We start from the raw sequence: 12,781 nt of genomic DNA on the forward strand, positions 1-12,781 counted from the left end.
TATTGGAAAAAAAGCTACTGGGTATGGAGTGGGGATGGGGGGTTGGAGACAAGGATGGAATCAGGGATGGTGAGGACAGGGTGGAATTGGAGTGGAGTTGAGACAGGGGGATCAGGGACATGGGACTAGTACAATTTGAATCATTTAGTGGGAAAGGGAGATGTGGCTTTAACAACTTCTTAATTTTATTTTCTTAAAACACTATTTATTTTTATTTTTATCAAATTCACTATATTAAATTATAAGTGAAAGTTTAATTTATAATCAATTACTATTGCATAAACATCTTTCATTTACTCTTTTCTTTGTCATTATTTTCAGCTAATTTTACCCTTGTCAATTATCTATTTTATCCATTTATGGCTAAAAAATAAATTATCACAAATAATTCTTACATTACTTTATTACATTTTACATATACCTCTAACAACTATATTTGGGCTAATTCTTTTTCTTTTTCTTTTAGAACAATGAGAATTTGTCCAAAATGTATGTATATATATATATATATATATATAATTTATTCTAAAAAACTTTTTATAATTTAAATTTATTTTGTAATTTTTTCTTATATTGTAATGATACATAATATGAAATAAGAATAAACAGAATTTCTACAACTTTTGGAATTCAAACCTAAAACCTCACATGCCATACTAGTCTCCCTTGTCTCACACTCCAAAGCTTCCATTTCCTTTTCATCACTCTAAAAATTCAAAACAAGTGATACTAGGCCCACTGACTACCTCTCTACAAGAGCAAAACCATCCATCTAAATGACATCATCTAAATGACATTCATCCACAATGATATGTGGTGGTTCTATGTATCTATTGGTGGTTCTATGTATCAACATGGCATAGTAAAACCTTATCAGTGCTTTGTCCTTAATAGAATTAGCTCCTGAAAATGAGATCTTGACTTCTTATCATCCGTTGTTTGAGGTCGGGGCAAGGATCCATGGTCCTCGGAATTGTTCTTCCAGATCAACAATGCGAGTGAAGGATTGAAGGAACAAGCATGAACACAATTTTGAAGCCAAGCAGACGATCAATTCGAGATCGCATGCACATCTAGTGGACATGAAGTGTAAGTATGGGACTACAAAATTGCGTTTCTGTGAAGGTGTTGTCATCTGCTTGTGGTTTGAACACTTCATATCAGCGTTTGGTGCATTATAATGTTGAACATATATTTTGTAACTCAAAGCAACCAAAAGTGACATTTCACATGGAGCATCTCTACAAAGCTTCTTGACTGCTTGGAATATAAGCATACACCTTGACTTCATCCCTAAACAATCTGAGTCTTTCTGAAGACCAAAGACTAAGGTGATGCAACATTTAACCACAGTTTTCAACAATGTATATTCATCTATCCAGCCAAATGCCTCCTGATAATACATAATGAGCGCCAGGGACAAGATCAGGGAATGTAACCAGTGATCAAGATGCATGTGAACTAAAGCGAACACACTCATAAAGTGCACTCAACCTTTGTAAAAATAGAGACACAAGTTCATAAATCTAGTCCCAACTACGAAGTCAAACGTGGTCTAAACAATCCAGTAACAATATGCGAACATTGGAATGTCCAAAGCAAAAATAACCTTGTCGGAGTCAAAAAACCAAGAGGATAAACAGGTAGTTGTATACATCTTCGGCATCAATCAGCACCTGGAGCAATGGCTCCCAAAGTAAATCCTCTCTCTACATCACTAAGAACCTCTATTTAAAAGATCGCTTTCTGCAAATGTATGTTACAAGGGGCAAAAAAGCCGCAGCTGAGTAACCCCATAGTCCTCGAGTCGACGCATGGTTTTCCGTCACGCCATCTTTGAACATGAAGTCTTTGAACACGAACTTTCCACTCCATACCGCGATAACAGCTGTACAAGTTTATCTCTTGACAAAGGCTGAAACACAACAGAAAGATTCACTATTAGATAGTCCTTCAGAGCTTCAAGCACACATACTTTCAACTTTTTAAATCAAAACAAAATAAGAATATGTAATGTTTCAATGCACTTGAGAAGGATATGACAAACACCTTAGTTTGGAAATCATCTACACCCGCTTCGAAAAATAATTCTCTATCCGAAGTCAATGCATTCCCAGTCAACGCGACAATCGGAGTTTTTACTCCCATATTCCTTAATTGCCTTGTAGCCTCATGGCCATCCATTACAGGCATCTCCTTGTCCATGAGCACAAGATCATATGTCCTCCCTTGTTTGTGCAGATCTACTGCAATTTGACCGTTCTCAGCTTCGTCACACTGCAAGTTGAGGTTTAGCAACACCTTCCGTAAAATTATCTGCAAACAAGACATACATTTAGAACTTAAGGATAAAACACATTGATAGAACTTGTGAAAAGTTCATAAATCAAAAGAAAAAAAGACTACAAACACCATTAGCAGTGACTCTGGATAGATATATTACCCTATTAATCAGTGTATCTTCAACAAGTAGCACTTTCCTCCGACATCTATCAGCCCCATCATGCTTCGAATTTTTTGTGCAGCTACCAGGAACATCACTATTCACATCCGGTACTTTAGTTGCCGGTTTCTTTTCCACTGCCGGTTTCACATCCTTCGTATGATTGGACCGCCTTCGGGATAGCGTGATCGATTCGTGTACAACTGTCATGCCTGAGCTATCCATTGATTGAGTAACCTCTGACTTCTGAAGCACAGGTGCTCCTCCATCCAACTTCCCTTGCTCCCGCTCATTACTCACATCCACTGGAACAAGAGGAAAAGGAATGGAGAAGAAAAAGGTGCTGCCACTGCCTTCTTCAGATTCTACTCCGATACTGCCGCCAGCTCGCTCAACAAATCTCTTCGCCATGCTGAGACCCAATCCAGAAACACCAGCCTTCAGAACCCATCCTGAAGTGACAAACGAATACGGTTCGAACAGATTTGCTTGATCTTGAGCGGATATTCCTGCATGAACCGACACTCTAAAACTTCAGAAAATACACCCCACACAAGAAATGCAGCTCAATATATAAATAACCAGTCCTTAAATTGAAGGTCCAGCCGGACGCTCATTTGCCAAGATTTACAGGTTTAAGATTAGAAAAATGAGAGACGCAACCACAGCCGTATACAATCCGCTAATCCAAGAATAACTGCCTGAAGATAGGCACCCTTGCATCAGTAACAAAGACCACCAAACTAAACGGCAACAAGTCAGACTTTGCTTACCGATTCCATTATCTTTCACAGAAAGCCGCAACCTCGCTATTTTCGCCTCACCACAAATCTTCTGTGATGGAATTTTTGACAAAATTTGGATGCCGGCAGCTCCAAGTAACGAACCCTCGCTGGTTTGAGGAGGCGGATTAGAATGCACGATGAGATCTTCATGATTCTCGCGCTCGGCGACTTCTTCGCACTGTAAGTCCAAATCCAATTTTCCCCCGGATGGTGTAAACTTCACGGCGTTGCTTAGAAAATTTCCTGTATCAAAGGAAATAACAAGCTCAGGACTATATGCTCCTCACTCAGCAACCCTAGGAGTTAAGAATCAATAAAAATAAAAATAAATAAATAACAGCCAACTCTTCCAACGTCTCCAAAACACTAGAACGAAAAAAGATCAAGAACACACTCACCTAAAGTCTGCACTACTCGCTGCTTATCTCCAACCACTCGATGCGATGTAAGCAGTTCGCTTGCCACACTGTCGATGTTCATGTTAAATACAATGTCCTTCTGCTCCAGCAGATCCTTAAGGCCCCAGGATAAGAACCTGATCACGGCAAGAATGTCAAACTCTTCCTTGTGAAGTTCCATTTCACCACCTTCCCATTGACCTGCACATAAAATGCATCTTAACCTTTAAAATCATCACGAATCAACTGCAACAGGACGGGCAAAAGAAAGCTAATTCCAACTTAAATATAATGAGAATAAGAACAAGAGAAAGCAACACCTCGAGTACACTGCATTTTCATCCCGCCAAGTGAATAAGTTTCAACCCAACGAGTGACAGGAAGCTTTCACCATACCCATATCAGTGACATCGTCGAGCACGCTTGTCATCGTCTCCGCACAGTCTAGCATCATCTGAACCAAGTCCATCTTGTCTGCTGCGCTTCCTAACACGCCACCTCCATCTCCGAGAGCTCGCATGTGACCGAGTCCGAGGACGATGGCGTTGAAAGGCACTGTACAAAACAGTTAAGAACCATGAGAAAATGAATTGAAGAATAGTATGATGTGAAAGAAACATGTGAGTCCAACATCCATATTGTTTCGGAAAGTTAAACCTTCAAAGCTTTGGGGAGGAGCACGTTCCGCATATTCTTACCTCTTATGTTATGGAAGACGTAAGCCATAAACTGCTGTTTAGACCGATCGGCTTGTCGAACCTTCTCATCGGCTTCTTCCGCCTGGCGCCGGTTCTGGTCGTAGTCATCACAGTGGCCACAGCTCGTCGTAAACATCGAGGCCCATCGCCACGACCGACCCGACAACCATGTCCCAGCCATTACTACGAACCCCGCAGTAAACAGGCCTAACAACGAGCATGCCTTAGCAAACAGCTTACAATGAAGATATCCAGTGTTACTGCTGTCACGAAGAGCACTGGAGTTATTGCAGTACAACTTAGACTCGTCTACATAGCGACTGCCCGTAGCAGATGTCAAGAATCGTATGCACAGATACAAAGTAAACATGGCCCCCACGAAGCTGAGCAGTGTCGACCCAGCCTCGAAAACTAGAGTCGACTTGGAGTGTCTCTCAGCTTCAATGTCGATATCAAGTGTACAATATCCATCACTGCCGTCGCGAGTCGATGAACTACTCACGCTTGTGCGTCGCTTAGAGTATGTTACATTCCTAGGATTGTTGTCACTATCTACATGCGTCTGAACCTTGGTCGACTGACCCACATACTGGCTGATAGAGTATTCCTTGCCCACAGGGAGGCTCAAAGTGCGCCTGTCATGCAACGAATAGTTCTTCAATACAAAACTACTAATGTGACCGTTCTTCCCGGGAGTAGAAGACGAAGAGTACGTCTCCTGCGAGAACTCGTGAGACTCTCGCGAAACTTGCCTCACTAGCCCACCTTTGCCATTGTTTTGCCCTGATTTTCCATCACTTGCGCATCCATCCGATTTCATGTGGACCCTGGAGCCGTGTGACAACCCTAACTGCATCTCTTCTCTCACCTCGCTAACTGTATGGACCAAACTACTAAGGTTGGAACCAAAATCATGCTCGAACACTGCGCTGTTGTGGCGTACTAGCGAGTAGCTGCCTCTCGTTGGCTCCCGCATCTTGCTTCCTGCCAAACCAGCATCTCCACTGCAGTCATTCCCTTTCCCGGCCCTGAGAGAATATTTCATACACAAACTATGCTGTTGGAGTCGTCGATTCCTCGATGTCGTTGGTGCCCCAGCCTGCTTGATTCTCTCACCGATGTGAATCCACCTTGGCCTACAACTGAGAAGCCCTTCCTTCCGATACGTTTCAGTTCATCTTGCCAACTCCGAGCAGAAAACAAGTGAAAAACCTAACCGAATCTGAGCGGAACCATTGTTCCGCTTCAAGAGTAACCTGGACAGAAACCGTACAAACTGGTGTATAGACACAGCAACGGACTAGATCTGCGAACTGTGCTGGACGGGGTTGCTTTGAACTCCTCGACTTGTCCCGTGTGAGGGCGCCGAAACGACGCGGGCATCTGAGTATCGCCCCAGGAATTCTACCCAACCCTCGAGTCAAACACACACGCGTCCGTTGCCCATCTGCGCAATCCTCGACGTCGAATACCCAGTACAGATCTGCTCCTATCTTACAAAACACCCTTCTCTCAAACCCGCCCGACAACTGCTTTTCTATCTTACTCGCACACACACGCACTCACTCTTTTACTCTCCCCGTGTTTCCGCCTGGTGGTGCTGCTGCAAACTTCCTTCGATGTCTGCACTACCAAAGCTCTGAATGAAATAATGGGTGGGGAGGGGGGGGGGTGGTTGTGTGCGTTGTCTGGGTGCGATGCAAGGGTGAGTGTGTCCTAGCGTGTGTGTTCCAACAGCGTGGTCCCCAGTGGCAAAATGCTAGTAAGAAATGAGCAGCGCTCAGGTAGAAACCCAGTTCAAAGCAGCGTAGAAAGGAAAGGAAAGAATAAAAAAAGGCACCAAATTACCTGGTAAACCCCACCCCCCACAACCCCCTCCTTACAAGTAGTAGTAAGAAAGTAAGCAAGTGAGCAAGCAGTCCTCAGCAGGCCAGGAAGACACGTGGGTCTGCTTTGTCAAGCACACACACTCACTCACACCCTCTCTTCGTTCTCTTCTTCTTCTTCTTCTTCTTCCATTTCGGGACATACCGTATATTTACGGAATACAGGCTGGCTCCATCTCCATGCGAGAACAACAACATTCTCACTCTGTCTCACTCCCTCTTCCTGATTGATACGTACACCGCTTCACCTGTACACACCCATAACGTAGCAGAGCATTCCGTGGATAGATGGATGGATGGATTGATGGAAGGATGGGTGCTGCTGCTGCGGCACTGGACGGACCCTACGAAGAATCTCCCTCTCAGCCAGCCAGCCTAGGCGGAAGGAGGAGGGAGGGAGGAAGGGGAGAGGTTGTGGCGATGGGAGGCTGTAGCAACCCCCCCGTCCGTCGGCATGTGCTTGATATTGAACGACAGAATATTGAATAAAAAAGAAAACCCACCCTTGGATCTCCGCGCAAACCAAACGAATCAGATCTCCGCGGGACCAAGTATTCCGACACCCGTTCTAAGAGGTTGGCGTGCATCGTCAGAGTTGACCGTAGCGGAAAAAGCACGCCATGGGGTGCAATGGGATGCGGAGATTGGTGAGGAAGCGAGGGAGGGAGGGCCCGGACTGCAATAAAGGAAGGAAGGAAGGAAGCAAGGAAGCAAGGAACTGGGTGTGGGGCGAGTGCTGGTACTCACCCAATTGTTAGATTATTGATTGGGTGAGTACCAGCAGCACCACACCAGCAACCATTCCCCACTAGTTACTGCATTCCTTCCCGAGCTGCTGCTGCGTCGTCTTCGTCCCCACTCCGCCGCTCCACATTTGCCAACACGGGTCTCCTGGCCGGCTTTTGTTGGGTTTTACTATTATATTATTATTATTTCATAACTAATTGTTTTCCTTCCTCCTCCTTGTTTCAAACAGCGATTCCTCGCCTGCAATTACTCCTTCCGATTGGCTCTTTGTAGGGCGATGCCGTGCTCGGACTCCATCGCCACCTCAGTCTTCTTCGTCGTCGTCACATTCTCCGACAGTCCATCCCCCTCCATACGCAGTACGAAAACGTCATGTGGTCTTATTGCTGCCATCACGCTTGCTCCTCCCCCCCTATTGCCCTAAACCCGTGCATGCATCCCTATCAGCTCTTCACGCTTCCCAAGAGCTTTTTGTTTTGGGAGTATTCCCTCCCCTTTCTTAGTAGGTGTGGAAATGGGGAATGGGCTTTGTGCGTTCTTCCCCACTCCAGCACACACGCGCAGTAAGGGGGCGAGGTGGGGGGGGGGGGTGTGTGAGAGAATGAGTGAGCACACTTCTACAGATTTTCGAAAGGGTGGTGCTAAAAAGTAAAAGTGAATCCCACTGCGTGGGATTTTTTTCACTTTGTATAAACCCTCTCACTGAAGCAGTATTCGGCTTTTGTTTGCATTTAATACTTTTTGCAGTTTATCTAGACTCTATCCAATGAGGATTCTGTGATGTTTCTGCTTGTGGGTTATTGTTTTAATCCACTGACATGGTTTCAAAAAAAAAAATGTTGGTGCAAAAGTTTGCTGTTGGTGAGAAAAAGTTAAGAATTACGAGCAAGTGTATTTTCTCGTAAACTAGTATATGTAGAGTTGTAAAGCATACTATGCACATGTGTCTAATTACAGGTATACGGCAATGGGGGGGAGGAGCAAGCGTAAGAAATATATATTGCAAAAATAGAACAAGACACACAAGGACTTTTTTATTTTATATTTTTTTAATACTCTAAAACTTATTACCAGACATATGATATTGAAGGACTTACAGTTGTAAATATCTACACTCCCTGTGCTCTTTACTAATGCTTTTGTATTGATTTCCTACAGAGGCTTGAAATTTTGCATTAAATCTTGCACCACTGCAGCTTAATGAAAATAAAAGGACAAAAAAATAAAAAAAATAAAAAAAATGTAATTGTATATATATGTATATATGTATTCATACAAAAACCTTTAAGAAAACATAAATATCAAAGACATGCAACTGGTCAAAATACAATGTTTTTTTTTACTGGAACATGATTGGTTAACAATATTAATAAATTGGGTCAATAATACTTTGATTTTTTGTGTTCTTATTTTTTATTTTAATATTCATCAGCACATCATTTAAATATTTGTTTGTGTTGTTGAACTATCATGATATCAACTATAATCACCTCCTTCAGTTCTTTTGGTGTAAAATCCAGTAGACAATTGGTCATCAACTAGTGTCTTTCTAATAACTTGAAAGCAAAATTTCACCATGTAGCCAGGTGATCAAATCTGAGTTTATAGTATGCAAAAAAAAAAAAAAAAAACAAAATAAAATAAAACAAAACAAAAAAACAGAGCCAATTGATTGAAAAAGAAAGATGTTGTAATGGGCAATAATAATGCTTCTGAAAGAAAAAAGAAAAAAACAAAAGAAAAAAACAAAAAACAAAAACAAACAAACAGGAACATAGGATCTGGATGCATTCAGACCAGGAAGAAGTATTGCTCCTGTACATTCATTTAACCTTCCCCAAGCATATCCCCCCCTACAGTGTTGGCCTTTTTTTTTTATTGTTAAAATGATTGGAACATGATCCAGCTAGAAATAGACTGAATAGAATCCAATATCTAGTATAGTTGTAACACCACTTGAAGTGGGGAAAAATAAAATAAAATAAAATAAAACTTGATTCAGTGACAAGCACACGCTCTCACACTCTCGTGGATTACAGACAAGTTGAAGTGACCCTTGTGTACATAATCACAGTGGCATGATCACTGTATAGATCAAAGTGCAAAGCACGGGTCTTTGTGGAGTGGAATATTAAACAAAGACGAGAATGACAAACATTCAAATAAAATAAAAAATAAGGGGGAAAAAGGGAGAAAAAGAAGCCAATAGGAGTGAATGGAGATGTGCAACCAATCATCCCCCCTTCCCCGCAGTTCCATCACCCGGAATTCCACATGTGCTGACTCAGCACAACCAGAGTCTCCAGCAAGGACTGATTGGACCCCTGTTGAGAGGATGAGGTGGACCGGGAAGGAGTTGGCCAGCGTGTGCGCCACCTCGCGATGCACATGTGATGGTTCCCATTCCAGGTCTTTCAAGAGGGGTTGGATCTGGCATTCCACGTGGCCAGCGAATTTGCTGAGTTGGCAAATCCCATGCCCTCGTTTGCTTGAACGAATATATTTCACACTGCAAAGCTTCATTTTTTCTCATCCGTGTCAGCATTTAGTGGGATGTGGGTAAATATTTATTATTGAAATTCATAACAAATTTTCACGAGAATGCACTTGCATGTAAAATTTTGGTCATCAGGATAAAACGTTGTTGAGGGTGAAAAAGGAAGAGCTGGGAAGTTGGTGTGTCTACTCTTTTTATATTAGTATGTGCATATATGGAATAAAACACTACCAACGATTGTGATTTGAATGGATTTTGTTTTGAAATGTTAGAATGGAGGACTGTGGTATCATATCGAATAATATTTTTATGTCGAAAATGGATTATATTGCATTTGGTGCCAACAACGATATTATTTTCTTATTTTGGTGTTCTTTAAATTTTCCAACCACTTTTTGCTTCTTGGTTCAGAGTTAAATTAAATCTGATCCAATTGGGTAGGGTATTAACATTCACTCCACAATTTTGGTTGCTTTAACCATCAAATTGTTAACGACCCCTACGTCTGTTGACTGCCAAAAGTTACTGGCTTATAGTTTTTTCACGTGATTACAGTTTAATCTTAGAAGGTTAGTGTACATTTTTAGTTCAGTACAATCACATTATTTCATTAATATATTCTTGTTGAAGATTGTCCACTGAATGTTGTTTGGCTCAATTGACAAAATTCAAAAAAACCAATTCAATTCAGTTTTATTGACTTTAAAATCATGCAATTGTAGTGCATGGACTACAGTAAAAATGTGAGCCCGTCTTTGAAAATAGTGACTTCTATTTGATTGTGACGATCATTATTTAAATGTTACATTAGATGCAATTCAGGATGGTTTCAATGTACTGTGAAATGTACAATGCATAGATCCACTGGACACTGTGACATTTGTTGGGTACGGTTTGTACAAGTTAAAGTTCACAGTTTTATAGTTTGTTAAAGAAGAAGCACTGCTATACTTGTTCATTATTATAAGCCCAATATCTTGTCAAACAAAAAAGTCAAATTCATCCTTCTACATTAATTTTGGGCAACAGAAGATATGCACCAACAAGTGATTTGAACTAACAGAAGAACATTTTAATTCGAATAATCTTGTAATTTTATGAGTAATATTATCTAAACAGATAAACAATGTTTTCAGGTGTCCTTCCCAAACGCTTTTTGTTATTTGCATATTACATCACCTTTTTTTGGTAATTTAATTGTAAATAAAGCATACCTATGAACATTGAGCAAGCAGCATAGTTACCTATATATATATATATATATATATATACACACACATATGTATAATTTAGTTGGGGCCCAAAACTTTCCACCCCCTTTTGAGATGGTTTTGAAATGAGAGGAAAAATCTGTTTGTTGTTATTTAAAATATCTTCAGGAAAAAGACAAAAAACAAAACAAAAATCCCCAAAAATAAATAAACTAGGGGGGGGGCACAAGACCTGTTTTCATTTTGTCAAAAGACTCTATCTTCAACACACACACATACCTGTAACAATAAGTCATAACAAAGCATTTCCCAGTTCTTAGATTACTACTATGAATCTCCAGAGTTTTGAAGTTGTTTGAGAGGTCGATGGAGTTCAATGCAAAACCCATATTGTTTAGTGTTACTTTTCTTTCCAAGATCCAGCATGTGCAGCAAATGACCCTTGGTTAGCATGACGAGGAATCTCGCCCTCCCACTGTTTGTTCAAAATACAAAAGTTCCAATTATTTATTTCTAAATATCACCACTTCTGGAGTCTTCATCAATTCCAAATTCAGGATTTGAGTTGAATTGGCATCACCAGTGAGTAACCTAGTTGAAAGCCTTGCAAATATCAAGCATGGATAGATCATGCATGGATAGTGTTAAAATTATAAAAAGAAAAAAAGAAAAAAATCTCTGCATGAAAAAACACAGAATATCTCTCCAAGCCAGTATGGACCCAATTCTACAATTATCAACAAATCTCTGACCACCTACATGGCACTTAGATATGTCACACCCTTTCCCATGTTCCACCATGTCATCTATCATTTCTTTCTTTCTTCCCCAAGCAGACTTGTATCCATTTTGAAGCCCTGGATCCCTACAAGAAAACCCTATCTCCACGATCTGCATGTGTGGTCCTTCTCGAGCACATATGGACGATTTTTAGGGCTTATGTCCCCACATGGGGGAACGTTGAGGAAGGAAGGGTGGGATCTAGAAGGTGGGGAGATGATGCCCTCCCTATACGACGTGGCAGGGAGAGTATGGGGCACTTTATGGCGGTGAATTAGATTTTAGTTGTTCAGCTCTCGCTGTCATGCTGACAGCTCGGATCGCGTTCCGGGGTTCTCGTACAACACCAGGACTGCCCCACCGAAATATCTATCGCCCTCCTTGCTCACACTTCCGATGCCGACCCCTCTCTCTTGTGCTCTCCCTTCGTATCCTTCGGGCCACATGGATGAATGAATATATGAGAGATAGATAGTGAATGAAAGGCGAACGGATGGATGAACATATATATCGGACTGACTGACAGACTTGATTGGCTGAATGTAGTGGTAAGGTGAGGGGGGGGATGGGGGTTGGAAGGGGGGAATCGAAGGGAATCCATTCAGGGGGCCCCAAGTTGTGTTGAACTGGGTGGTGGTGTCTCAGCTTTATCCTGTGGCTGCTCTGACATTGTGGAAAACAATATTTGGATGGCTTCATCCAACTGGTCTGTCGGTTTCATGGATGAGACAACCCGTCACCATCCATCCACATCTCAAAAATTTCCTCTTCAAAACTCACAGGGAGTTGTTCACACACATTCTCTCCAACGTTTTCACACATTCACTCTCCCCCCCCCCCCCCCTTCTCTCCTTCTTGTTCTTTTTTTTTAGTGTCACCCACAAATCCATAGCCAATAAACTACAAAGGTTATTCCAGTGAAGTTCTGAAACACATGCACATGACCATTGGTTTTTGGTAACTCACTTGTAAGTGCAGCATGGGACTGCAAGGGGTAAAAAGTATTGAGTTGCCTGAGGATGGCCATGTGCCACAGATATATAGGAAAAAGACTAGGGTGATGCTTCACTAAAAGAAAAGTAGCTAGAGGAGAAAGTAGAGCTCAACTGGGAAGCATCTAGAAGCACCACCCACCATAGCCAAGTCTCTCTCACTCACTCACTCATTCATTAATTCATAGAATAGAGTTGACTTAACATACACATACATTGCTTGTTCTCATGCCAACATGGCACTTGTTGCTTTGTCATCCCTGCCCAGAGTCTAAAGGAAATTAAATATATCAGCAATACTACAACAAGGCTCAAAGGTGAAGGCTTTTTTGTCTGGATTGGGG

The 12,781-nt window shown here is 41.7% G+C and overlaps 1 protein-coding gene across 1 annotated transcript; it reads right to left on the reverse strand.

The window, feature by feature from the left end:
- Positions 1 to 1,457: 1,457 nt before the first annotated feature.
- LOC112287709 (uncharacterized) lies at positions 1,458 to 5,619 on the reverse strand. The gene is made up of 7 exons (XM_024531022.3): positions 4,325 to 5,619; positions 4,023 to 4,181; positions 3,627 to 3,827; positions 3,217 to 3,471; positions 2,444 to 2,952; positions 2,050 to 2,316; positions 1,458 to 1,915 (listed from the first exon to the last, which is right to left on the reverse strand). Exons 1-7 carry the CDS (start codon positions 5,367 to 5,369, stop codon positions 1,826 to 1,828), a joined length of 2,526 nt encoding a protein of 841 aa, XP_024386790.1. The 5' UTR covers positions 5,370 to 5,619; the 3' UTR covers positions 1,458 to 1,825.
- Between the last annotated feature and the right edge of the window lie 7,162 nt (positions 5,620 to 12,781).

Source organism: Physcomitrium patens, chromosome 1, assembly GCF_059467195.1.
Source record: "Physcomitrium patens ecotype Gransden chromosome 1, ASM5946719v1, whole genome shotgun sequence".
NCBI lineage: Eukaryota > Viridiplantae > Streptophyta > Bryopsida > Funariales > Funariaceae > Physcomitrium > Physcomitrium patens.

Excerpts from the sequence above, each read along its gene's own strand:
- LOC112287709 (XM_024531022.3), bottom strand. The coding sequence starts at position 5,369 with ATGAAATATTCTCTCAGGGCCGGGAAAGGGAATGACTGCAGTGGAGAT. Across the intron at positions 2,317-2,443 it reads AAGATACACTGATTAATAGG|ATAATTTTACGGAAGGTGTT; the intron begins GTAATATATCTA and ends TCTTGTTTGCAG. Across the intron at positions 1,916-2,049 it reads TAGATGATTTCCAAACTAAG|CCTTTGTCAAGAGATAAACT; the intron begins GTGTTTGTCATA and ends GTTGTGTTTCAG.